Raw genomic sequence first — 26,437 nt, 5'->3', positions numbered from 1 at the left:
ACCCGTTCCTGTTTGTGACTGTGCTATGATAAACAACTGTTCCAAGAACGTTTCCTAAGAACCGCATTAATTCTGATATCAAACAATTGAGAACCCATATTGTATCAAGTCCTGTTTAATTGGAACTGCATTACAACATGCAGCACTTGATCTCTGACCTTTGAATACAACTTATGAACTATGAACAATTCCTGAACTGAGAACTTTATTTCTTAACAGGAGAACTTTATTTCCTGACCTCTGGAACAACCTGTGTTAAAGCTTTTATGAACTTGACAGTTTTGAGACTCCAGCGTTACGAGTGCATTCACTCACCCTGTGTGTCTTTATTCCCCATAGTTCTTGGTCTTGGAGGCAAGCATTCCACCTGGTCCTGAACCCTGAAACCTTAGTTGATATTATCCTTCAAGACTGGCTCAGGATCCTGTAGCTCCCTCATTTCACTGCCAGGAGGCGGGCCGTCTCTCCACACTGCAGGCACCCCAGCACAGCACCTTTATTTTATTTATTATAAATAAATATATTTTCCTTTGTACTCTTCTCCACGTCCAGCTCCCTGCATTTGGGTCCATTGCTTGCAACGGTTCGGTTCCACCCGAACCTCTAACCATAACAGTTTAACCATAACAGTATTTGGCACAAGTTTTACACCTGACGTAACTCCAGTTTTACATGGAGAACCACACACAGCTGCTGGTAGCTGTTCCAAAGAGGTCTCTCATCCAAGCACTAACTAGATCCCACGCTGCTTAGCTTCTGAGATCTGACGGGATACACAGAGCAGACCAGCTGCCATGCCCCTCTTAATTACGCAAATAATATCTTGGGGTGTGACTCTCTAGGCACCTCACATTTCAATTCAATTATGATTTAGAGGGTTGCAATTTGATTATAAAACTATTATTGATGCATCTTAATGTACATTTTTATCTAGACAGGATTTATTATTTTCCCCACTGTGTGACTATTTGATATTTTTGAAAGCAAAGTAATTGATGATCTACAATGAACTTATTTCTAGTACATTCTTTCACAGATCATCCATATTTATACCTGTGTGGCTCTCATTCAGTGATTCTAAATATTAAAACCTAGGGGGGCTGTTGCCCCACCAGCCTGCCTGTGTAAGCGTGGGCTCATGTACCTGACTCCACTTTGGACAATAACCACTCAAGCCAGTTAAAAAGGTCAAATGTGTGCACACAGGCTGCGCTGCACGAATGCACTTTGTACTTGATTGAAACAGGAAGGCGTGTTGAAATAATGGCAAAACTTTGTTGCACTGCTGATTTGCTGACACGTTTATAACTTCAGAAAACAAAGCGTGTGACAGCTGTTCTCATCTCGTTCATGTGTATATCTCTAGATGGACTTCCCGCCCCGCTTTGCCTCCTCTGCGGCCCAGTTGACATCTCCTCCTCCCCGGCTTTCTCCCTGTCCTCTCTCCTTGCTGCATTCCACTTCGTCCTTGCACTCCCAATTGCAGTAACTGTCCAGAGATCTGCTGTGTCCAGTTTCTGTCCTTTTAGGCATGGCTGTTTGTTCAGTGGGTGTCTGCCGTGTGCGATACCTTCGCGGTCAGCAGAAGATTAAAAAAATAGACAATGCCCACTCCCCACACCGTGACATGACATGGCTTGACTTGATGTGCAAATGAACGATTAAAAACCTGTTTGTGCAAATGAAAGCCTTGTTTTGGTTTGGGATTTTTTTTGCAAGTGCTTTTGCCACCCACTACATGTTGCCACTCTGGGTGGGTGACTATATCACCTATAGCAAGATCCACCCCTGCCTGCTACCGCCACTTTGGTGAAATGCAGGTTAACTATGATTTTCACTCCAGTAGCCACAAACCCTGAGACACAAATGTAGGTGGGTTGTAGAGTTGCCCAGGTGACATAAAATATTACCAAAGGTGAATCTTTTGGTCAAGGTCAAATGCAGTGTTGCCACAGTAACTTTGAAAAGTTAGTTTATTAGTTACTTTTTACAGTTACATTTTACAGTTTTTTAGGGCTGCATTTATATAGCGCTTTCCATCTGAATCAGAAGCTTGAAGTACTTTACAATGATGCCTCACATTCACACAGCAACATCAGTATGATGTCATACAAGGCACTCACTGCACACTGGGAGCAATTTGGGGATTAAGTACCTTGCCCAAGAGTCCTTAATGATTTTCTGGTCTGATGGGGGTTTGAACCAAGGATCTTCTGGCCTCAAGCCCGCCGCTTAACCACTAGACCATCACCTCCCCTTTATACTGTTACTTCATTAGCAGCTGCAGACAATTTGTTGGCAGCTGTTGAATGTAACCAATAAAGTAACAGTAATCTTAACTTTGTTACTCTTAAGATTGAGTAATCAGAAAAGTAATGAATCAGTAAAGTAACTAATAGTTACTTTTCCGAGTACTCAATCTTAAGAGTAACAAAGTTAAGATTACTAGTTACATTACTTAGTTACAAGTTGTCGGCAGCTACTAATAAAGTAAGTACATAAAGCTGCTAATGAAGTAACTGTATAAAGTAACTGTATAAATTAACTCAAAAAGTAACAAAAAAGTAACGTTTCAAAGTAACTGTGTTAACACTGATCAAAGGTCAGTCTTTAAGAAAACAGTTTCACTCTGAATGGCACTGACCTTGGCACACAGTTGGGTGCGTGTTCTAGAATTGCCAAGGTGACTTCAAATTTACCAAATGTCAGTCATTGGGTCAAGATCATGTCTGTTTGCCTGTTTGTTGGGTAACTCCTACCAGGTTCTTTTGCTCATTTCTACCAAACCAGATGTGCCAATGAAGGTTGGACCAGAAATTGCCACTAAAATAGATAAATGGCAAATGTTAAGATCGAGGAATTTGATTTTCAACCTGAAATGGACTAAATCTGACTCACATCTGGGTGAGTTCCAGAACAGTCCAAGCAAGATCAGCCAGAGGTCCATCATTTGAGTGAGCATCAAGGTCACTGGGGTCAAATATCAGATTGTTGTCACCCTTACTGTCTTCATGGTGTCGTGACCTAGCGAAGGGAGGTCCTACATAAAATAATACATATCTATAAATGTGTTTGTCGTGATTGAGTGGTGCTGCAGCACAGACCTGTGGTGTGTATATCTCCAAGTTATGGAAAGGATTGACTGCAATGAGAATGTCGCCCACATACGTGTAGATTTGCTCTTTTCCGTAGCGATTCTGAAGGTGCTCCGTGACCGTGTTCTGAAAGATAAAAGCAACAAATATGATTCACTCTCCAGGTTATAAAACAAGGGTTTAATATTTTCCAGGTGACTGAATTCCAAACAAATTAACATCTATGCCTGTCAGGACAAACAGAAAAATCATTATTACAACCAGACGGAGCTTCAGCTTCTGTCCCGCTTCTCAAGTCGAGGCCCGCAACGACTGTTACGTCGATGTATTATCATCCTGTCATATGGTGATTAATTTTCATGTCATCCCACAGCTGGGACAGGTACATCAACAACAGCACCGCGGCCCTCGTACGGCCGCGCTGCACATCTTGAAGGATGGTTGGAAATATCCGCTGCAACTGAGACTTACTGTATCGTTCAACGTGTCAGCGCGGCGCTCAGGTTTGATAAATTGCTCAAAATATGATTTGTGCAAAAGATTCCGCTGTGCATTTCTCACTCAACCCACATAGGTTCTTGGGTAAAGATGACGCGGAATGTTGTTGGTAAACCAAATATCAGCAGTAACATTAGAGGCATACAACTGTGAGCATATTTACTCAGACAAGTAGCGTGGCCACAGTTACTGTAGTTTGTCGCCACACTTATTCTTGTGATCATCACAAGAGATCAAAAGATAAACACGAGAAGACATTTGAGGAATTCAACTTTAATTTCCTGCTGCTCATAAACACCTCGCTGTTCCTGCTGTTTGTAGTATTTAATACCACTAATTCCTCATACTTTATTGCTAATGTTTTTTTTAATTTTCATTTTAACTTTTGTACTTTACAGTTTTGTCTAATGTGGTTTATATACTTCTACCCTTCAGTGCCCCAGTAAGAGGTCTTCCACTATCTACAGTATAGAATTTCAGATTTATTTTTTTTTTTGTACACAAAGAAAAAAATGTTTAAGAAGCCCTAATAAGCATAATTCTCTATTACTCAAAGATAAATATCTTGATTCTATCTATATCTATAATATCTCTATACCTTTGACTGTTCGGGAGAGACACTCTGCAACAGTTTAAATTTTACACAAAGAAATGGTTGAAAGATGGTCAGATTTGTGAACATTAATTGAGTGTGTCTTGGAAAACTATATATTAATTGTGAGTAATCTGTTGCTGGTGTTTTTTGTTGGTGCTTGTGGGGGTTGTATCCTGCTGTTTCTTGCTTCTGCCCGGAGACAACAGAAGAAAAGTAGCTTGTAGCTAAATCTGGTCTGTGCAACACATTTCTTGTGCAATGTCCCTGTCAAATAAATAAAATAAATTGATGACCTATGGCATGTAGCACAAGCCTATTTAGGGGGGGCGTTGAAACTAATTTGGCTGTCATTTGGCTGTGATGGGATAGATGGCGACCTTTAGTCCAAGAGCATGAGCTCAAAAATGGTCAAAAATGTAAATTTTGTGGAACAAGCTGACATTTTTTGGATAGATCCAGAAAAATGTGTAGAATCATCCTAAAAGCCCCCCCAAATTCTCCCCTCATGGCTTTTCTCAAATCCAAAATGGCCACCATTTCAGTTTTATTTTAAAAATAAACAAACATGTTTTTTCTTCTGTTCAAAACTTGACTTAAGTGTCTCACTATAAGTTTTAGGGCACGTGCACGCATGATGGGCGACTGTCCACCCTGTTGGTACAGGGGTCAAAAGTTAAAGTTGCCCCAGTTTTGGTAAAACGTGATGCAAATTATTGGTTGCCTGTACAATCTGAAACTGACCTCTGTCACCATTCTTTCTGTTTTTACCCCATAACTCCATAACATTCAGTCACAGATAGACCAAACTATACCTTTTTGGAATCCTTATGATCAAGCGAATAATGTCATATAGTTTTCAATATGATTAGACCATCTTTTAATTTTGACTCCTGTGTAATTCTTCAATTGACCCCAACCTGGCAGCTTATTGAAAATTCAGGTGTGTAATTGGTTATTTCAAAAGAGTAATGTCTAAGGAGTATTTGTGCAAAATTTGATGATTGTGTCACCATTTGCAGAATTCCGCTCTAAATATTGTCTTAACTGCTGCACTATTTCCAAAACCCAACCTAACTGTTGTGTGGGCCGCCAGAAGAGGAGGTACTGCTGGCCCACCACCAGAGGGCGCCCTGCCTGAAGTGCGGGCTTCAGGCACGAGAGGGCGCTGCCGCCACGGACACAGCCGGGAGTGACAGCTGTCACTCATTAATTCCTGACAGCTGTCACTCATTCTTCATCATCTCACTCCATAAAACCCAGACGTCATCTCCACCTCATCGCCGAGATCGTACTTCTATGGAGGTAATATTCTCTGCCAGCATTCAGTGATTTCCAGAGCTATTGTGTTGCAGCTGTCAACCAGAGGACCGGCGTGGGTCACGACTGTTTCGTCCTTCGTCTCGTCAGATAAGTGGTTAAACAGACGCTGCACGAGTGTGTGTTAAAGGTGGAGGTGGCATTCCCACCGTTGTTACGGGGTGTACACACATCCACATTTGACTGTCTTTGTTCTTCGCCAGCAGTACCAGATCCGACAGTCGGGGACGGTGATCACCTGGGAATTCGGGACTTGGCGGCTCCAGTATTCACCAGCTTCGGTGGCGGTGGAAATCGTGTGGTTCCGGCTCTTCTCAGGACAGACGTCTTCTATCCTCGAGCCTGCCCACACGTCACCTTTGTGGATTGACTGTTATCAGATTCTGAGATTGTCTGTGTATTCGTTGTGCACCTTCACAACATTAAATTGTTACTTTTTGGCTCATCTATTGACCGTTCATTTGCGCCCCCTGTTGTGGGTCCGTGTCACTACACTTTCACAACACTAACAGCCAGTCCATGTAGGCACTGAAGAGTGTAGGAGCCAAAACACATGACAATTTTATTCTTTCCCTGTTAAAGTTGATGTAATATTTCTTCATCAGATAAAACAATCTTGGATCTGCCTAAAATAGGACATGGTGGTCAACTGATCTACCAACAAACAATTTAAATTTACAAAAAGGGTGCTGGAATTAAGCGACTTAGTTTGTGTTTTGTACCACTACTGTTTATCTCCTTACCTCATCTAGAAATTCTAAGGTGGCGAGGTCCTCCACCGCATTTGGATCTGCCTGTGACTTCATATGGCTTCCTTTTTTGGTGTGGATGCGTTCATGCCTAGAATTTAAAAAAAATGTATAAGATTTCTTCACAAAGAATGTTTTATACAAACCTGAACTGCATGAATACCTTCAATAATTTAAGACCCAAAATCAATAGATCATGACTATTTCAGTGCACAGAAGAATCAGCAGTGAGTCAGGTTGCCAAATGTGGTGATTGTGGTGGGATCAACATCCAAAACTCATGATCAAAGGACATAAATCAGGTTTAAAGTTCAGCTGTCAGTTTTAAAGGTAAGCAATCGGGATAAAAGGTGGATTAAGTGTGCTACCAAGGGTCCTTCTAATTTATCTGTTTAGCAACAGAAATACTGTAATTTCCAGAGTATAAGTCGCACCTGTCAAAATGCCTCTTGAAGAGGAAAAAACACATATAAAAGTTGCACTGGAATACAAGTCACATGCTTTTTTCTGTATTTTCAACTTTAATTAGTTTTTTTTTTTTTCATTGTTGTAGTCTTGACATGTATTCATTTATTATTGGAGTTTATTTTGTTTTGTGTTTTGATTCCTGGGAAAGTCACATAGATGATGTTATATAACTGATTATATAGTTGATGATATGATAATAATAATAATAATAATTATTATTATTATTATTGTCATTGTCATTATTGTCATGAATAAACACATGATTTTTCAGTATATAAGTTGCACCTGAGTATAAGTAGGGGACCTTGGAAACTAGTTTTTAAAAAAAACGGAGTGGCTATACGCCCAACCGTTGAGTCAGTAAAGTAAATACACAAGCATATATGCCCAACCACAACCAACCAATGAGCGCACTTGTAAGCTCACTTCCGGTTTCAACGCAGGAGGGAAAAAAGGCGAATATTTTCTCGCCGGCTGCGGGAGGGTTCGCAGCCCGCGGAGGAGCTGTGATCTAAAGCGGTTCTGTTTGGCTCATCACACACAGGGAACAGTGTCAAACTAACACCATGTTACAGCCAACAAGCAGCATTTTGTTCAAAAACTGTTTTGACGTTGTTAACAGGCTTCCGTTCAAAATGCTTATGAAGTTTGTCTGTTTTCATCCATTGCGGTGTTTTCGCAGTAATTAAAGACGGCGCCATTAAATGTGTCAAACATACGCCACAATAGAGCCTTAAAAAGTGGTGTAAAAAGTGTAGTTTAGATGCACAAAATGTGTCAAATACATGATCATGTTTGGGCGAATAAGATAAGACATTATATTTATCTGCCCAACAGTTGTGCATGTAACGTTCAATGTATGACTTATCTGCCCAACAGTTGGGCAAATAAGGTAAGACATTATATTTATCTGCCCAACGGTTGGGCGTATAGCCTTTGCCTTAAAAAAAATGCAACTTCTACTCCGGAAAATAAGTATGTCAATTGCTGGATCTGGTTTATAAACATGTTTGTGCCTCTGGATGCAGCAGAGCATCACGCCTGGGTGCCACAAAAAACAAACAAACAAACAAAAAAATCACAGCAATATGGATCACAGACAGTGATGCTAACGTGGGACAACAAGATGACAATTACTCCAAATACATATGAACAACAGGTCTGACAGCACTGAACAAGCCGATTATCATCTACAACTAATGTGGCGTAAAGGTCAAATAAACAGCGTTACCTGTCGTTACTGTCTGTGTTCTTGCCTGTTTTCCCGTGATGGCTTCAATGACAGAAATAAGATTAACATTTCATGACTTTCTGGGTCAACATTTCGACTTGTGGCACAAACAGAGAGCAGTGTGCACCTCAAGGATGGAACTCTTGTTTATGTGAGGGTGACAGGGCTTGAAAAACTCAGCGAGGAGAGTAATTTGGATTATTTAGACGCCTGCTAAATGTAAGCTGCAGCCGGCAGCGCTATATTAAAGTCACTGACAGGAAGGCTGGCAGGCTTTACGGTTTCATTGGGGTTTGGAGCAATAGTGAATGTCTACTGTGTTGCACACATATGCCGAAATATCGTAATACAGTAAAGTCGATACCTTGTTTTTTCAATGATTCCTATTTGCTGGTTGAGAGCAATGAGCTCAATCAGTTGTTTTTGTAGTATTTTTTCTCTGCCGACTATCTGGTTGATGAAGGCATGCTGAAGCAGGTCAAACACGTTTGGTCTCAGCTCAAAGTCCTTAATCAGACATCTGTGGGGAAGAGAGTGGAAATGGTTTTTATGCTGATGCAAATGGCTTTTGAAATGCACGATATCTGCTACAGACATGTAAAACATGGAAAATTCTACAACCCCAAATCATAAGTTGGGATAATATGGAAAATGAAACAATAAATAAATAAAACAATTGAGCTAATTTACTATAAATATAAGGATTAAGTCATCACTTTTACAGTCATTTATTTTCAGACAAGTCAGGGGATGGATACATGTACATTTCTTGAGTGTAAGAAGGAGTCTAGTGAGTGAAGCCACCGAGACACCCCGACAACTCAAAGGAGTTATAGTCTTCTGCACAGTAAAAAAGCATATGTGAAATTAACAGTGAAATCACGACATACAAACTGTAAAAAGAAAGACAATGGAGTAATGTTTAATTTTTACAGCCATAATGTGTAAAATGTGGAACAAAACGGAAGTGTGAATGTAACAGTACAAATATGTTAAAATAATCATATACCATTGTAGAATTTACAGATGACTAGTTTAAACACAGAAAAACCGTAATACCAAAAACTGTACAATACAGTTACATGTTACAGATGAGAATTTGCATGAATACAGTAAAATACTGATAATTAAGGGTTTGAAAAAAAGAGGTGATGTGTCTGTTTAAACTACATTTTGAGGATAATTAATCATAAGGTGACTGTTTTGCTGAGATTTTTTCTTCTAAATAGACAATAAACAGGTTTACACTGTAAAATTTACATATTTCATGTAAAACCATTTACATATTCACCATAATTTTTACAGAATTCTCTTGGTACTCACAGCTGGGATAATTTTTGTCTATTGCATCACCAGTTACACAGCTTCATGATGAAGTGGTATGGAGCAGAATTTTCAAAAAAGAATACAAAAAATTTCAGCTGCAGTTTGCCAGAAGGCCTAGATTTGATCTATTTTCCTGCTTTGCAATCCTTCTCTACTCCACTCCAGCATCAAGCTGTGAATGCAACTGACAAATGTAGCACCATTCCCAGGTTCTCCACTCGCATCCACAGAAGCCTATAACTCCTTCAAAGTTGTCTGAGTGTCTTGGTGGCTTCCCTAACTAGTCTCCCTCCAGCATAGCAACTCAATTTTTGAGAACTACCATCTTGATACAGATTTTCCATGCAGTATGACACAGTTTGTGTTTCTTAATGACTGATGTAAATGAAGTCCAAGATATATTTAGTGTCTTGGAAATGTTCATGTATCCATCAACTAATATATTTTAAGAAAACTGGCTGCAAAAGTGATGATTTAAACATTATATTTCCAATCATTCTTTTTTTTTTTTTTTTGGAAAGTGTTGTAGGCATTAAACGCAGGAATGAAATAATGTTGACTGCATAAAAGATGAAGTATCTTGGTTTCTTGCTGTCTGCATTGAAGAAGAAGTCAGTGTAAATGTATTGATCACTGCATTTTGGTGTTTGGTTGGTTTTTGCCCCCCTCACAAATTTCCATACTGTCTCAACCATTTCTGATTTGGGGTTGGACATTCTCACAGCTGCAAGTGGCTCATTCACACACTCACTTGCAGATGAAGTCATTAAAGTCATCAGACCAAAGCTCTGGTTGGTGGAGAGTAGGTGGAGGATTCCTGTAAAGGAATGATGTAAAAGATAAATAGAAAGATGAGTGCGTTTACACAGTTGGGACAGAGAACAAATGGCTCAGAAAGAAGAGACTGAATCCTCACGCTGCAACAATTCATTACCAAAAACAAAGATTTGTGTCAGTGCAGCTCAGTGCTTTCTACAGATACGACTTTGTCTCTGAACGACAATTTTCCACGACTCGACGCACACGATTGATTCCAGAGGCAACGTTCACTTCTTCCTGGCTGCAAGGTCCCTCCGGCAAAAATCCTAGTCAGACAATTAAAGGGCCAAGCAAGACGAGTCCCATTTGTTCCATTTCCTCTTTAAGTATCTTTTTACAAGAAAGTTCTCTGTTTGAGGAGTGAACGCCTGGGCCTTTTTTAGTGGCGGCTCTGATGGCAATAATTTGCTGTAATGGGAGGACATGCATCTTCTCTTTATCACACAACACCAACAGAATAGACAACATCAGGTGTTTGTTTATCCTTTTCTGACTATTAATTTGTTTTCTTGTCGACATGACAAACACTCAAGGGTTTTTCACATTGAATGCGTCACCGATCATTTTCGCTAGCGTTGAACGCATTGGCAACCGCGGCAATAGCAGTTTTTTGAGGGCCCGGTGAACAACCCTGAACAATCACCATCTTGGATTCACGTCAGGAAAAAGTGAAACACTCAGTCTGCCAGTCATAACCACAATATTAAGAGGAAAAAAGCAGAAGAACGAGTGACAGACGTCACCCTGATGGGAAAAGCTTTTTCAGGCCGGGCCGAGGGAGGACTGATCAGCAGCCAGTGTTATCAAGCAGACACACTCAATCTGAAATTCTTCACTTTTGGATATATACATACACAGTTTGAGCAATGCAGCTTTTGCAAATTTGAGACTAAAATAAAATGTAGTGCACTGCTGAAGATTTACCTGTTAGCTTAGCCTTGAGCCTTTAGCTGCAGAATCACTCAGTCAAGCTAAGTGAATGTTTTATAAACATGTTTTGTAACCTGTCCAATCTATTTTTATTTTTACCAAATAGCTACACAGTTTTTTAATTGTTATTACTGTGACTACAACAAAAGTCTCAACTTTAAATAACTTTTTTTTTTATTTAACTGTTAACTCATGTTTCTTTATATTTTAAGAAATATATTTCTCCATTTGTCCCATATCAGCAACATTTTAACATTTGATGTGCAGAGAAGCTTATAAATACAGATACACTTCAAAAACTTCCAATGATGGAGCTAAACACCAAAACCTGAAGTCGAGAAGGAAGAAGAGGTCATCTCTGCTCTTCAAAATGTGAGGAAAGTGTCTCCAAAAACTCCACCAAGAGGTTGAAGCTGCAGATGAGACCTTTATCTGGTTAAATGTGCTGAGGGTCCAGCTCGCCTGTCATCTCTGAAAACACACACATGCTGCTACACTTCTAAATAAAACAAAGGCTCTATAAAGAGCAACTATGTTATTATTTGAAAAAGCTGTTTCCTTTTATATTTTAACATTAAATTAATGAAACATTAAACATGTCCATGAAGTCAAAGCTCAATCAATAAGACACAGGTAGAAGTCCCGCCCCTATTGTGTATAATTTCAAAGCATTCACAACCCCTTGAATAGTCAAATTCAAATTGTAGTAATTACTCTGTCCTTATTACATTAAAAGTAATCACATAGTCAACAAGGATGTAATTAAATATTAAAATGAGTAAATTAAAAAATTATTTCATCATGAGGTTTATGTCACATTTAGAAATCCTAATTAACAGACACACTGCAGTCATTGTTGCATCATATCCTGTTGTGTTTGTAATAAATATTTATATATATTTACGATGTCTTTTTTCCTGGTTGAAATTCAAATATGAATGAATCTACCAGACTTAAAATGTATGCATTTCTTTTCATGCTATTTTATTTGTCTAAAAATAAATGCCCAAGGTTTCTCATAATGTTAACCAAGAAATGATCTCATCTGAGACAACAACAACGGATAAGTTATGGTTTCAATTTACAGATGAACAAATATTTCTTAAAAAAAATAAATAAATAAATAAAATAATATATATATATTTGTTTTTACTTAAAACTATTTAATTACATGTTTTCTAATGTAAGAAATGGTTATTGTTGTTTTTTTTATTATTTTTTTGTTTTGTTTTGTTTTTTACTCTTAAAGTTAAAAAATTGTAAGGATTTGGCCTTTGAAAGTTGGATTGGGTTGACCTTTGACCGCGGCATCCTGACGACAAGCAGCAAAGCGCACTTCCGGTGGAGCATCGCGGTAGCTTGATTTTTCAACACTTCTCATTGAAAATAACGGGTTTTAGACCAATATGCAATTGAATGTGTTAGGTGTGAAAAGCCCTTCACACAGTCATTATTTTCACCACATACAGTCATTCCGAACAACATTTTATCAAAGAAATAAGTAGATATTTAACAACTTTAATTCACCTACATGAATTTGGATTCACATGATACTGCATTTGTGTCACAACATGACTACAGTGAGGAAAATAAGTATTTGAACACCCTGCGATTTTGCAAGTTCTCCCGCTTAGAAATCATGGAGGGGTCTGAAATTTTCATCTTAGGTGCATGTCCACTGTGAGAGACATAATCTAAAAAAATAAATAAAAATCTGGAAATCACAATGTATGATTTTTTTAAATAATATATTTGTATGTTACTGCTGCAAATAAGCATTTGTACACCTGTGAAAATCAATGTTAATATTTGGTACAGTAGCCTTTGTTTGCAATTACAGAGGTCAGTTTCCTGTAGTTTTTCACCACGTGTGCACACACTGCAGCAGGGATTTTGGTCCACTCCTCCATACAGATCTTCTCCAAATCTTTCAGGTTTGGAGTTTCAGCTCCCTCCAAAGATTTTCTATTGAGTTCAGGTCTGGAGACTGGCCAGGCCACTCCAGGACCTTGAAATGCTTCTTAGGGATCCCCTCCTTAGTTGCCCTGGCTGTGTGTTTGGGGTCATTGTCATGATGGAAGACCCAGCCATGACCCATCTTAAATGCTCTTACTGAGGGAAGGAGGTTGCTTGCCAAAATCTCGCAATACATGACCCCATCCATCCTCCCTTCAATACGGTGCAGTTGTACTGTCCCCTTTGCAGAAGAGAACCCCCAGAGTATGATGTTTCCACCCCTATGCTTCATGGTTGGGATGGTTTTCTTGGGGTTGTTCTCATCCTCTAAACATGGTAAGTGGAGTTGATTCCAAAAAGCTCTATTCTGGTCTCATCTGACCACATGACCTTCTCCCACGCCTCCTCTGGATCATCCAGATGGTCACTGGTGAACTTAAACGGGCCTGGACATGTGCTGGGTTGTGCAGGGGGACCTTGCTGCCCTGCAGGATTTTAAATCATGACAGCATCATGTGTTACTAATGTAATCTTTGTGACTGTGGTCCCAGCTCTCTTCAGGTCATTGACCAGGTCCTCCTGTGTAGTTCTGTGCTTTCTCAGAATCATCCTTACCCCACAAAATGAGATCTTCCATGGAATCCCAGACCGAGGGAGATTGACAGTTATCTTGTGTTTCTTCCACTTTCTAATAAATAATCATAACAGTTGTTGTCTTCGACCAAGCTGCTTGCCTGTTGTCCTGTGTGGCCTGATTTTGGCTCTTGCTTGCCTCTACTGGTGGTTGGCTCTCACTGCGGTATTGTATCACTTCCTGTTCCGGAGCACAGCGCTGTTTTGCTGTATCTGTTAGCTGTTAATCTGCGCAGTTAGATTGATCTAGTTACCTAGAAAGCGATTTGTTTCACAGTGTAATCTTCACGTGCCTTAACTAAAGCACTCCCTCTGCTGAATCACCTCTAAATTATTTACACATTATTCACTTTGTGTGTTTTTAGGAATCCGCTAGCTTAGCGCAGCTACTAGCTCTTAGCCGGTTTAGCATGGCGGCTTCTCCTGTCTCTCCCGCACTTTTCTGCTCTGGGTGTGAAATGTTTAGTTATTCCTCGGCCTCCTTTAGCAGTAATGGTACTTGTAATAAGTGTAGCTTATTTGTAGCTTTGGAGGCCAGGCTGGGCGAATTGGAGACTCGGCTCCGCACCATGGAAAATTCTACAGCTAGCCAGGCCCCTGTAGTCAGTGCGGACCAAGGTAGCTTAGCCGCCGTTAGTTTCCCTCTGGCAGATCCCGAGCAGCCGGGAAAGCAGGCCGACTGGGTGACTGTGAGGAGGAAGCGTAGCCCTAAACAGAAGCCCCGTGTACACCGCCAACCCATTCACATTTCTAACCATTTTTCCCCACTCGACGACACACCCGCCGAGGATCAAACTCTGGTTATTGGTGACTCTGTTTTGAGAAATGTGAAGTTAGCGACACCAGCAACCATAGTCAATTGTCTTCCGGGGGCCAGAGCAGGCGACATTGAAGGAAATTTGAAACTGCTGGCTAAGGCTAAGTGTAAATTTGGTAAGATTGTAATTCACGTCGGCAGTAATGACACCCGGTTACGCCAATCGGAGGTCACTAAAATTAACATTGAATCGGTGTGTAACTTTGCAAAAACAATGTCCGACTCTGTAGTTTTCTCTGGGCCCCTCCCCAATCGGACCGGGAGTGACATGTTTAGCCGCATGTTCTCCTTGAATTGCTGGCTGGCTGAGTGGTGTCCAAAAAATGAGGTGGGCTTCATAGATAATTGGCAAAGCTTCTGGGGAAAACCTGGTCTTGTTAGGAGAGACAGCATCCATCCCACTTTGGATGGAGCAGCTCTCATTTCTAGAAATCTGGCCAATTTTCTTAAAATCCTCCAAACCGTGACTATCCAGGGTTGGGACCAGGAAGCAGAGTTGTAGTCTTACACACCTCTCTGCAGCTTCTCTCCCCCTGCCATCCCCTCATTACCCCATCCCCGTAGAGACGGTGCCTGCTCCCAGACCACCAATAACCAGCAAAAATATATTTAAGCATAAAAATTCAAAAAGAAAAAATAATATAGCACCTTCAACTGCACCACAGACTAAAACAGTTAAATGTGGTCTATTAAACATTAGGTCTCTCTCTTCTAAGTCCCTGTTAGTAAATGATATAATAATTGATCAACATATTGATTTATTCTGTCTTACAGAAACCTGCTTACAGCAGGATGAATATGTTAGTTTAAATGAGTCAACACACCCGAGTCACACTAACTGCCAGAATGCTTGTAGCACGGGCCAAGGCGGAGGATTAGCAGCAATCTTCCATTCCAGCTTATTAATTAATCAAAAACCCAGACAGAGCTTTAATTCATTTGAAAGCTTGACTCTTAGTCTTGTCCATCCAAATTGGAAGTCCCAAAAACCAGTTTTATTTGTTGTTATCTATCGTCCTCCTGGTCGTTACTGTGAGTTTCTCTGTGAATTTTCAGACCTTTTGTCTGACTTAATGCTTAGCTCAGATAAGATAATTATAGTGGGCGATTTTAACATCCACACAGATGCTGAGAATGACAGCCTCAACACTGCATTTAATCTATTATTAGACTCAATTGGCTTTGCTCAAAATGTAAATGAGTCCACCCACCACTTTAATCATATCTTAGATCTTGTTCTGACTTATGGTATGGAAATTGAAGACTTAACAGTATTCCCTGAAAACTCCCTTCTGTCTGATCATTTCTTAATAACATTTACATTTACTCTGATGGACTACCCAGCAGTGGGGAATAAGTTTCATTACACTAGAAGTCTTTCAGAAAGCGCTGTAACTAGGTTTAAGGATATGATTCCTTCTTTATGTTCTCTAATGCCATATACCAACACAGTGCAGAGTAGCTACCTAAACTCTGTAAGTGAGATAGAGTATCTCGTCAATAGTTTTACATCCTCATTGAAGACAACTTTGGATGCTGTAGCTCCTCTGAAAAAGAGAGCTTTAAATCAGAAGTGCCTGACTCCGTGGTATAACTCACAAACTCGCAGCTTAAAGCAGATAACCCGTAAGTTGGAGAGGAAATGGCGTCTCACTAATTTAGAAGATCTTCACTTAGCCTGGAAAAAGAGTCTGTTGCTCTATAAAAAAAGCCCTCCATAAAGCTAGGACATCTTACTACTCATCACTAATTGAAGAAAATAAGAACAACCCCAGGTTTCTTTTCAGCACTGTAGCCAGGCTGACAAAGAGTCAGAGCTCTATTGAGCCAAGTATTCCTTTAACTTTAACTAGTAATGACTTCATGGCTTTTTTTGCTAATAAAAATTTAACTATTAGAGAAAAAATTACTCATAACCATCCCAAAGACGTATCGTTATCTTTGGCTGCTTTCAGTGATGCCAGTATTTGGTTAGACTCTTTCTCTCAGATTGTTCTGTCTGAGTTATTTTCATTAGTTACTTCATCCAAACCATCAACATGTCTATTAGACCCCATTCCTACCAGGCTGCTCAAGGAAGCCCTACCATTATTTAATGCTTCGATCTTAAATATGATCAATCTATCTTTATTAGTTGGCTATGTACCACAGGCTTTTAAGGTGGCAGTAATTAAACCATTACTTAAAAAGCCATCACTTGACCCAGCTATCTTAGCTAATGATAGGCCAATCTCCAACCTTCCTTTTCTCTCAAAAATTCTTGAAAGGGTAGTTGTAAAACAGCTAACTGATCATCTGCAGAGGAATGGTCTATTTGAAGAGTTTCAGTCAGGTTTTAGAATTCATCATAGTACAGAAACAGCATTAGTGAAGGTTACAAATGATCTTCTTATGGCCTCAGACAGTGGACTCATCTCTGTGCTTGTTCTGTTAGACCTCAGTGCTGCTTTTGATACTGTTGACCATAAAATTTTATTACAGAGATTAGAGCATGCCATAGGTATTAAAGGCACTGCGCTGTGGTGGTTTGAATCATATTTATCTAATAGATTACAATTTGTTCATGTAAATGGGGAATCTTCTTCACAGACTAAGGTTAATTATGGAGTTCCACAAGGTTCTGTGCTAGGACCAATTTTATTCACTTTATACATGCTTCCCTTAGGCAGTATTATTAGACGGCATTGCTTAAATTTTCATTGTTACGCAGATGATACCCAGCTGTATCTATCCATGAAGCCAGAGGACACACACCAATTAGCTAAACTGCAGGATTGTCTTACAGACATAAAGACATGGATGACCTCTAATTTCCTGCTTTTAAACTCAGATAAAACTGAAGTTATTGTACTTGGCCCCACAAATCTTAGAAACATGGTGTCTAACCAGATCCTTACTCTGGATGGCATTACCCTGACCTCTAGTAATACTGTGAGAAATCTTGGAGTCATTTTTGATCAGGATATGTCATTCAAAGCCCATATTAAACAAATATGTAGGACTGCTTTTTTGCATTTACGCAATATCTCTCAAATTAGAAAGGTCTTGTCTCAGAGTGATGCTGAAAAACTAATTCATGCATTTATTTCCTCTAGGCTGGACTATTGTAATTCATTATTATCAGGTTGTCCTAAAAGTTCCCTAAAAAGCCTTCAGTTAATTCAAAATGCTGCAGCTAGAGTACTAACAGGGACTAGAAGGAGAGAGCATATCTCACCCATATTGGCCTCTCTTCATTGGCTTCCTGTTAATTCTAGAATAGAATTTAAAATTCTTCTTCTTACTTATAAGGTTTTGAATAATCAGGTCCCATCTTATCTTAGGGACCTCTTAGTACCATATCACCCCAATAGAGCGCTTCGCTCTCAGACTGCAGGCTTACTTGTAGTTCCTAGGGTTTGTAAGAGTAGAATGGGAGGCAGAGCCTTCAGCTTTCAGGCTCCTCTCCTGTGGAACCAGCTCCCAATTCAGATCAGGGAGACAGACACCCTCTCTACTTTTAAGATTAGGCTTAAAACTTTCCTTTTTGCTAAAGCTTATAGTTAGGGCTGGATCAGGTGACCCTGAACCGTCCCTTAGTTATGCTGCTATAGACTTAGACTGCTGGGGGGTTCCCATGATGCACTGAGTGTTTCTTTTTCTTTTTGCTCTGTATGCACCACTCTGCATTTAATCATTAGTGATTGATCTCTGCTCCCCTCCACAGCATGTCTTTTTCCTGGTTCTCTCCCTCAGCCCCAACCAGTCCCAGCAGAAGACTGCCCCTCCCTGAGCCTGGTTCTGCTGGAGGTTTCTTCCTGTTAAAAGGGAGTTTTTCCTTCCCACTGTCGCCAAGTGCTTGCTCACAGGGGGTCGTTTTGACCGTTCGGGTTTTTACGTAATTATTGTATGGCCTTGCCTTGCAATATAGAGTGCCTTGGGGCAACTGTTTGTTGTGATTTGGCGCTATATAAATAAAATTGATTGATTGATTGATTGATAGTCCATCCCAGCCTTGTGCAGGTCTACAGTTTTGTCCCTGGTGTCCTTAGACAGCTCTTTGGTCTTGGCTATGGTGGACAGGTTGGAGTGTGGTTGGTTGAGTGTGTGAACAGGTGTCTTTTATACAGGTAACAAGTTCAAACAGGTGCAATTAATACAGGTAAAGAGTGCAGAATAAGAGGGCTTCTTAAAGAAAAATTAACATGTCTGTGAGAGCCAGAATTCTTGCTGGTTGGTAGGTGTTCAAATACTTATTTGCACCAGTAACATACAAATAAATTATAAAAAAATCATACATTGTGATTTCCAGATTTTTTTTTTTTTAGATTATGTCTCTCACAGTGGACATGTACTTAAGATGAAAATTTCAGACCCCTCCATGATTTCTAAGTGGGAGAACTTGCAAAACCGCAGGGTGTTCAAATACTTATTTTCCTCACTGTATAAGTATCTACTAAAAGGAGGCAAAATGCTGGCTGTCACCCCTTAGTGGCTGACTGCAGTACAGTGACAGAACTCTGCCTCCTCCACTTAAGTCTATGGAAGATGACGGAAACAAAACTGGACATTAGTTTAGCCTTCCAGTGTTATTTTTTGTCATCCTCATCATGTACTATATGTCCTGTTGTCCAATTTGATAATTTAGCATTCAAAAAGTCAGCTGATTTTTATAAGGGTGGTCCAGTGCTGTGATTGACAGAAGCACATGGCATGAAACTGCTACCCGTTACTAGCCAACCTTGCTTTGCTAACAGTGTGAATAAATGGTAGTTGGCTGGTGCAACAGAAATTCCTAGACACTGAAAAAGCCTTGGTATGTAGCCAGTAAAATGCAGTGAGTGAATAGACAGACCAGTGGAGTGTGTCCGCCACCTCCATTATGCTAGCACGATAACTCAAAAACAATACATGCTTTCATCTTTTAGCAAGTAGATACTGTGACAAGCTTATTAAAATATAATGGATTTTGATGTATCACATCAATCTAAAAACAGCTTTGTTAATCCTGCATGCCAACAAAGAAAGGTATTTGTAATCGGTGTGTTTGTGTGTCTGTCTGTGAACAAGAAATGGTTTGATGGATTTTCACCAAACTTCGTAGGAACAAGTAAACTGCCCACAAGGTCAATGAAAAAACTGTAAATTGATATTTGGCTGTCAGCCCATCTTATTTTTGCCAAAAGTCAACTTCTGAAAGAAGTTGACTATACATACATTCTACTTGAAACCCAACATTCATTAAAAAAGGCATTTCTATGAGGTCTGTTAGAAAACTATCCGACCTTTTTATTTTTTGCAAAAACCATATGGATTTGACTTTTTCGGCACATTCCACTATTACAGGAGTTTTTGTAATGGAAAGAGGAGCGGAGGAATTCACCACAGAGCCGCTCATGGCGCGGGACAAAAGCACCTCCATGTTTGTCTTACAGGACTTGTTATAACATGCCCAGCTCTTGCACCATTCGGAAGATTCAGACGGCTTTCGGTGGCTTTTCAGTTGTGTGACTATCCGAGAAATTGTGGACGAGCTGGACATGCCACAACATGTCCTGTGAGGATTCATCACAGCGTTGCTTTTTGTACTGTGCCCTGCGCCTCCGTCCCGATGTGCGAATTTCTCCGTTCCTCTTTCCATTACAAAAACTCCTGTAACAGTGGAATGTGCCGAAAAAGTGCTATGTCCAGCTGTCTTGCCATTTCTCTGGTAGTCAGACAATGTCCCGGATCAACAAAGCATTCACTTTGGAAATGATCTGGTCGTTTCAGCCTATCGATGGCCGCTCGAAGCGCGGTGCACCCTCAGCCGCTCTGGGCTGTCTTTAATCCGGTTGTAACGCTCCTTAATCTGTATGATGCCCATAAAATCTTCACCGAAAGCCATCTGAAGTTTCCGAATGGTTTCCACCTGGCTGTCTCTCACAGTTTCTGAAAAAACTTTGATGAAGCAAAGCGGCAGTCGATCAGCCAATTTCCTGAAAATAAAAATCTGACGAGGGGGCTGGACCATTCCTCCCACAAGGCATGTTCACAGGCGAATGACGCAACCGGCAGGCGTGAAAAAACTCACGCATGTGCACGAAGGTTCAAGCTTGGCTGATGCAATCACACATTATTCAAATCCATATAGTTTTTGCAAAAAATAAAAAGGTCTGTTACTTTTCTAACAGACCTCGTAAATGTCAGAAATGCATGTTTTTTTAGCAGGTAGATCGTTGGCCTCCCAGTAGTAATTTATAAAAATTTTACATTTGAGAGTTTTATGGTTCTTGAGTTTTAGGATGCATAAGATTTTGCCATATGGATAGACAGAAGTGCAGCAGTTTCACTTGACAAGCACAATTTACAGTTATGAATATTACTTGGGCAGATATCTCGAAATTATTAACTTTTGGTAACTGGACACGTAAAGGCAAACAAGAAAATGGTGCAAAAAATATATTTTCTGCTATATATTCACAACCAATATCACAAGAAAGGTGATCTAAAGTTTATACTGATTAGCAAAATATTTGTCATTGATTGGTGTAAGTAGTAATATAGTAATGTAGTCACAAAAGGAAGCCATGTTTCTTCAGCCCTTTGATGAATTTCACTTTGTCATTTTCATGATTTAATATCCTGTGGGATGGATGATGGAAAATTAGGAGCAGGTGTGGTTGTGGTTGTAACAACGCGACCATTATTTTGTGATTGTCTTAAAAAGGTTACATTCTAAAACTCCACAAACAGTGTAATATGTACGGAGCCCTGAAGTGTCATCGCAAAATGTTTTGCATGTGGAGAGAACGTGTGCACGTTTTATTATATTGTGCGCACGTTTTATTATATTGTGTGCATGTTTTATTATATTGTGCGCACGTTTTAAGCATCGTTTGAGTAAAACAAAGGCACGACTACTTAAACGTGGCCACAATTTGTAAAACGTGCATTCAGTATTGTCGTGATACATAAATGTTGGCTATTAGTCAACAAACCAGCAGACAGTGTAATACATTTTCCCATTAGAAATGGATCTGGTCAGTGTATCATCATGGTTTGGGTGCACAAGGAGATACAGAGAACTACAGCTACCCAGCATGGGAGCATCTGGAGTTTAAGCACATTAAAAAGGATGCTGAGGGCGAAGCGTCTCCCCGTCATGAGGATGACAATTTAGGTCATATTATGGAGTTCATTTTGAAGGAAAGGAAAACGTGCACTCATTTTATTAATTCAAGGTCTCAATTAAAAGAAAATGTGCATGCGTTTGATTAATTCGAGGGCTCAATTAAAGGAAAATGTGTGGACGTTTTTATTAATTCGAGGGCTTAATTAAATGAAAACGTGCGCATTTTATTAATTCGAGGGCTCGATTAAAGGAAAACATGCGCACAAATTATCATGGCCAGAAAAAATATCAGTTTAAGTGACCTCTCCCGGGTTCCTGTACATATGTATGAATTTAGCCAGGAAAAAAATCTGTCTGCCTACCTAGCTAGCTGTCCTCTTGCTAGCTAGCTAACTAGCTGTCCTCTCATTAGCTGGCTAGCTAGCTATCATCTAGTTAGCTTGCTATCACCTAGACAGCTACCAATGATTATTTACTTGTTATTATTGTTATATGACATAAACTACTTACTAAAACAATTGTTATTGTTGAGAAGAAGAAATGCGGCTTTGCTTGTTTGGAGTTGGTCTGTTATAAATCAAACATAAGTGAACAGATATCGCAGATACCTTAAGCAAATCTAATCCCTCTGCCAACCAACACAGGAGGACCAAGGTTATTTTGGTGTTTATCTATTTGTTTTTATACCACATATCTTAAATAGTAGCATTTGGTTGTCATCAAACTTTTAGGAGAAATGTTTGTTGTGTGGGAGAAGAGCTGATAAAACTGTCCATTTTTCTTCCTTTTATCTCATTTGTTAACACTGTGCGATAGGATTTCCTTTTATCTCATCCCTCTCCTTCTTTCCTTTCTTTATCTCTTCTGAACACACCTTGTGACATCACAAAGATCTAAGGATATCCTGAATTCTGGCCGCCCTCCTTTCTCAGTTGGTGGAGGTATTAATAGCTCTGTTTGTCATTAATCCGCTGGTGCTCACGTCCACATTATTCATCAGTCTACCAAGATCCACATGTCTCATCCAAGGTGGATCATTTCATGAAGATTGGTAGATGTTAGGGAAAGGGTGTTTTTTATTTTAGGAATATAAAATGAGATACAGCCTGGTAAGGAATCAGTTTAAGATCACATTTGAGTTTGAGCTACAGTAATATATTGAGTCTTATATGTAGACCATTTTCCAGTGCCCTCTTCTCCTCTTTGGGGGCGTGGCCAAGGTACTAATATTCAGTGACGGCGCCAAGGGGGGGCTTGGGAGGGCTTAAGCCCACCCAATAATGAGCCAAGCTCCCCCCCTCAGCCCCCAATAATTCTGCCAATAATGTGAATAGCGACTGACATATTTGTGGATCTCAACTGCAGTTTTGCGCTGAGAATGTCTCAATATTGTGTAACTGAGCAAAGTGATGAATGTGTGTGTTCGGTGATCCACCAATGCTGAATCACCCTTCACAAACAGAATTTTCAGTTTTGCAAATAAACATTTATTTGTAAAAACCCACACACGTTAGAAATCAGAAATTTGTGTTTGTGGATCACAGAACACGTGTACAAATCAAAGGATATTTGTAAATCATCCTCTGTGCATTTGCAGGTATTAATGAGACAAATTTTACTCCATGCTCTTACGCTTCTCCATACTTAGGTTTCCTAAATATTTATTACGGCCACTCTTAAAACTTCACTTATCTTTATTTATACCTATGTACAGGTTTACTGAACTTGCAATCATTCTAAGTGATGTGTGTGTGTGCATTGACACCACATTTTAGAGGAGCACCTTGGTATTTATAAAGCAATTTACTATATATTGTTCATTTCGATGACATTTTGTGGAGCCCCTCCAACTTTTCCCCCAGCCCCCCCAACAAAAATTTACTGGCGCTGCCACTGCAAATATTGGGTTGTAGCTGAAGCTTCTCTTTGAATTTGTCCAGGATTATGTGAAGAGGAACTCTGAAGCTCTGGCTGCAGCCGTCACATAGAAAACTGTGATGGCTCCTGCAAACCATGACACCCCTGTGAACCTCCACCCCCGCCTCCCCTCAGCAAAGGCAGGGCCTGTGTGTGTGTGTGTGTGTGTGTGTGTGTGTGTGTGTGTGTGTGTGTGTGTGTGTGTGTGTGTGTGTGTGTGTGTGTGTGTGTGGGGCGGTGATGGACAAAGTGCTGTGCTGTTAAGATGACAGTGATGGTAAGTGCTTTTGCAGCCCTCACGCTCGAATCAGGAGACAATAAACAATTACGTTTCACCTTCAGCTCACAATTCACACATACATGGAAAAAGGGGTAGCTGTGTTGCCAGCATCCCCCTCACCCCACAGGATGAATGGGATCGGCGCCGGGGGGACGGTTTGTGGATAACCTCCTGCAGACAGAAAAAAGCTATTTGCAATGAAAAGACTGTACTTTGTCTGCACAGACACCAAATCGCTGCTCTGGTGTTTCCTTTGTTTTCTTTTCAGGAGTGCGGTGCACAAAAAAAAAAAAAAGATGAAGAAAAAAAACCCTCATCACCAATTCTGAGTAAAATATCTCCTCGGTGTGATGTTGGGAAATTGCTCTGTGTGTGTATTTTTAAAGCAACCTTTTAAATCAGAATCTTTGCCGATTTTTCTCCTGCCTGCTTTTTTGTGACTCAACAAAGAAGAATAACTGCTGGTAATGTTGCGTTTGGGGAACCTTTGTGCCGGTACATTGGAATCAATAAATTAAATCAAAACTCTTATTTCTATGGTTTGCTCATCGGAAAATTATTTGACAGATATTTCAAAATTACACACATTTTTGAAGTCAGTTATGAAGGAACATACTAAACATTAACTGGTTTTAGCTTCTTTTTTCCACATTACTTTACATGTTAATGTAGTGTACCATGGCCCAAACCCAACATACAGTATTAGAATGCAGAAAAAAACGTTCCAAACGCTAATATGATCAAATGTCTTGGGGTCCTGTGGTACACTCAACGCAAAGCCAAGTGTCCTTCCTAATTTCCACACCACAAAGTTAGCATTTTTGCAGTATCAGTACCCATATTATCTAACTCACAATACCACTTATGCTTGTGTTGGACAATAAAACAAGGTGTGGCTGCACACAGAGCTGGCATGTTGATATCATCTGTCACCAGAAAGCATTAGTACTTAAACCAGCTGAAACAAAGTCTAAAGTCCAGTGCTGTATCGTGGTGAACAAAGAGTGCAATATACACTGTGGCTGCCTGCACATATCTTCAGGAATCCCCCCCAAAAAAGAAAAGAGCAGGCGGAAGGGAGGAAAAATTAAATCCTTTAACGAGCCATAAATCCTTTCACTTGTGTCTATTTCATCCTTCCCCATTGATTGGTTGATATCATGTTGCTACGACAAAAACGGCCATGAATAATGAATATGATAAAACCCAACCCTTCTGTGCACAGCAGTCAGCGTCTCATGATGTTTCCTCCACTTAAACAGCAGAGTGCATTCAGGTGTGCTTAAAGGCGTAAACCCAATTCTGCCATCAAAACAGGGTCCTAAGTCTTGGTTGGATGTCCAGCAGCAGCACTGAGATGTATTTGAATATTTCTTATATTTTTGCACGCCAAGAACAAGAATAAGACATTTGTAGTTAGTAAGTCCCTTCGGATGCTCCCTTGTTTGCACTTGGGGTCGCCACAGCAAATCCGAGGTGGATCTACATGTTTAATTAGCACAGGTTTTATGCCAGATGCCCTTCCTGATGCAACTCCATATTACATGGAGGAAGAATAAGACATTTGTAGAAAAAGAAAAAACATGCACAAATCAACATCTCTGCATCATAAATAGACAAAATAGGCTGAATGTTTTGAATATAAACAAAGCAAAAAAGGCATTCTTGACCAATATGGTCAATGTGCTTGGTCATGGATTGAGTAAGGTCCCAATCCAAGCTTGTCCAAAGTGAGTTGGGGTGACTTATATTATGCTTTGGCACTGTAGAAAGAAAGTGAACTGGATTGATTCTTTGTAGTTTCTGTAATACATACAACAAAAAGACTTTTGTGGTGGGTGAATGATAAATGTATCAGGGTGTCCAGTGAGACTGCTAATTGATCATGCTGGTTTCTGTGTTGACCACAGTCAGTGACCAACAGCTCCAAAGGAGGAGCAGTGTTTCTCTCCTTTTGACAAGAAAACAGACAGCAGGTGAAAACATACAGCTACTGTGGCAGAGGGAAACCCATTGATTTATCACTGATTAAACCAATCAATGGTCACAGCTGTGAGCGGCACAGACACGTAAACTGTCTCTGTGGTAAGGTAAGAGCACATGACCATTTACAGTAAATTTATGCTATGACAAGGTGAAGGCTGGGGAATTCAAAACCCACTTTATCAAGGAATCGTCATCAAAATGTTGAATTTCTGTTGCATAACTTCACATGTCATTTGGACAAACAGATGACTGGGTGACAGGATGCGTCCAATCATAATTTCATAGGTGTTTGCCGATGCAGATACCTTTGCAGGTTGTGTTGTGTACCAGGGAATTCTATCCAAAATAAGTTGATCATATTCTTATTACCCTACCTACTGGACCTGCCAAAGGCCAAAGTGTCTTCATGTCTACGGTTACTATTGTCAAATTAATTTTAAAAGCAAGGCACCAGACACTTGAGGATTAACAGTGTATCAGTGGATTCAATCCAAACTGGGATCTGCCTGAAATGACCCAGAAGACGCAAGTGTCCTTTTTATTGGAACCCAACTGATATATCAGTTGACCGATAATATCAGCTGATATGAGCCTTTCACAAACATATTGATATTGGTATTATTTTTTGTAAATATGAAAACTTTGATTTTACCAAATAAAGAATACACTAAAAAAGCATTTGCTATTGGAAATGGAGTAATGATGTCATTTGTCCAGCAGAAGGCAC

General features: G+C 40.0%; 1 protein-coding gene across 1 annotated transcript in view; it reads right to left on the bottom strand.

Annotated features, from left to right (window-relative positions):
- myo3a (myosin IIIA) overlaps positions 1-26,437 on the bottom strand; it is a 182,750-nt gene that overhangs the window by 95,386 nt on the left and 60,927 nt on the right. Inside the window, exons 8-12 of the mRNA XM_034166350.1 lie at positions 10,031-10,096; positions 8,318-8,473; positions 7,954-7,995; positions 6,249-6,345; positions 3,105-3,221 (exon numbers count right to left, since the gene is read on the bottom strand). Of these exons, the coding sequence (XP_034022241.1) occupies positions 3,105-3,221; positions 6,249-6,345; positions 7,954-7,995; positions 8,318-8,473; positions 10,031-10,096 (478 nt within the window). The remainder of the gene's footprint in view (positions 1-3,104; positions 3,222-6,248; positions 6,346-7,953; positions 7,996-8,317; positions 8,474-10,030; positions 10,097-26,437) is intronic.

Source organism: Thalassophryne amazonica, chromosome 1 (genome assembly GCF_902500255.1).
Source record: "Thalassophryne amazonica chromosome 1, fThaAma1.1, whole genome shotgun sequence".
Lineage (NCBI taxonomy): Eukaryota > Metazoa > Chordata > Actinopteri > Batrachoidiformes > Batrachoididae > Thalassophryne > Thalassophryne amazonica.
The sequence above is the reverse complement of the archived record's forward strand: the minus strand, read 5'-3'. Positions and strand labels throughout refer to the sequence as shown.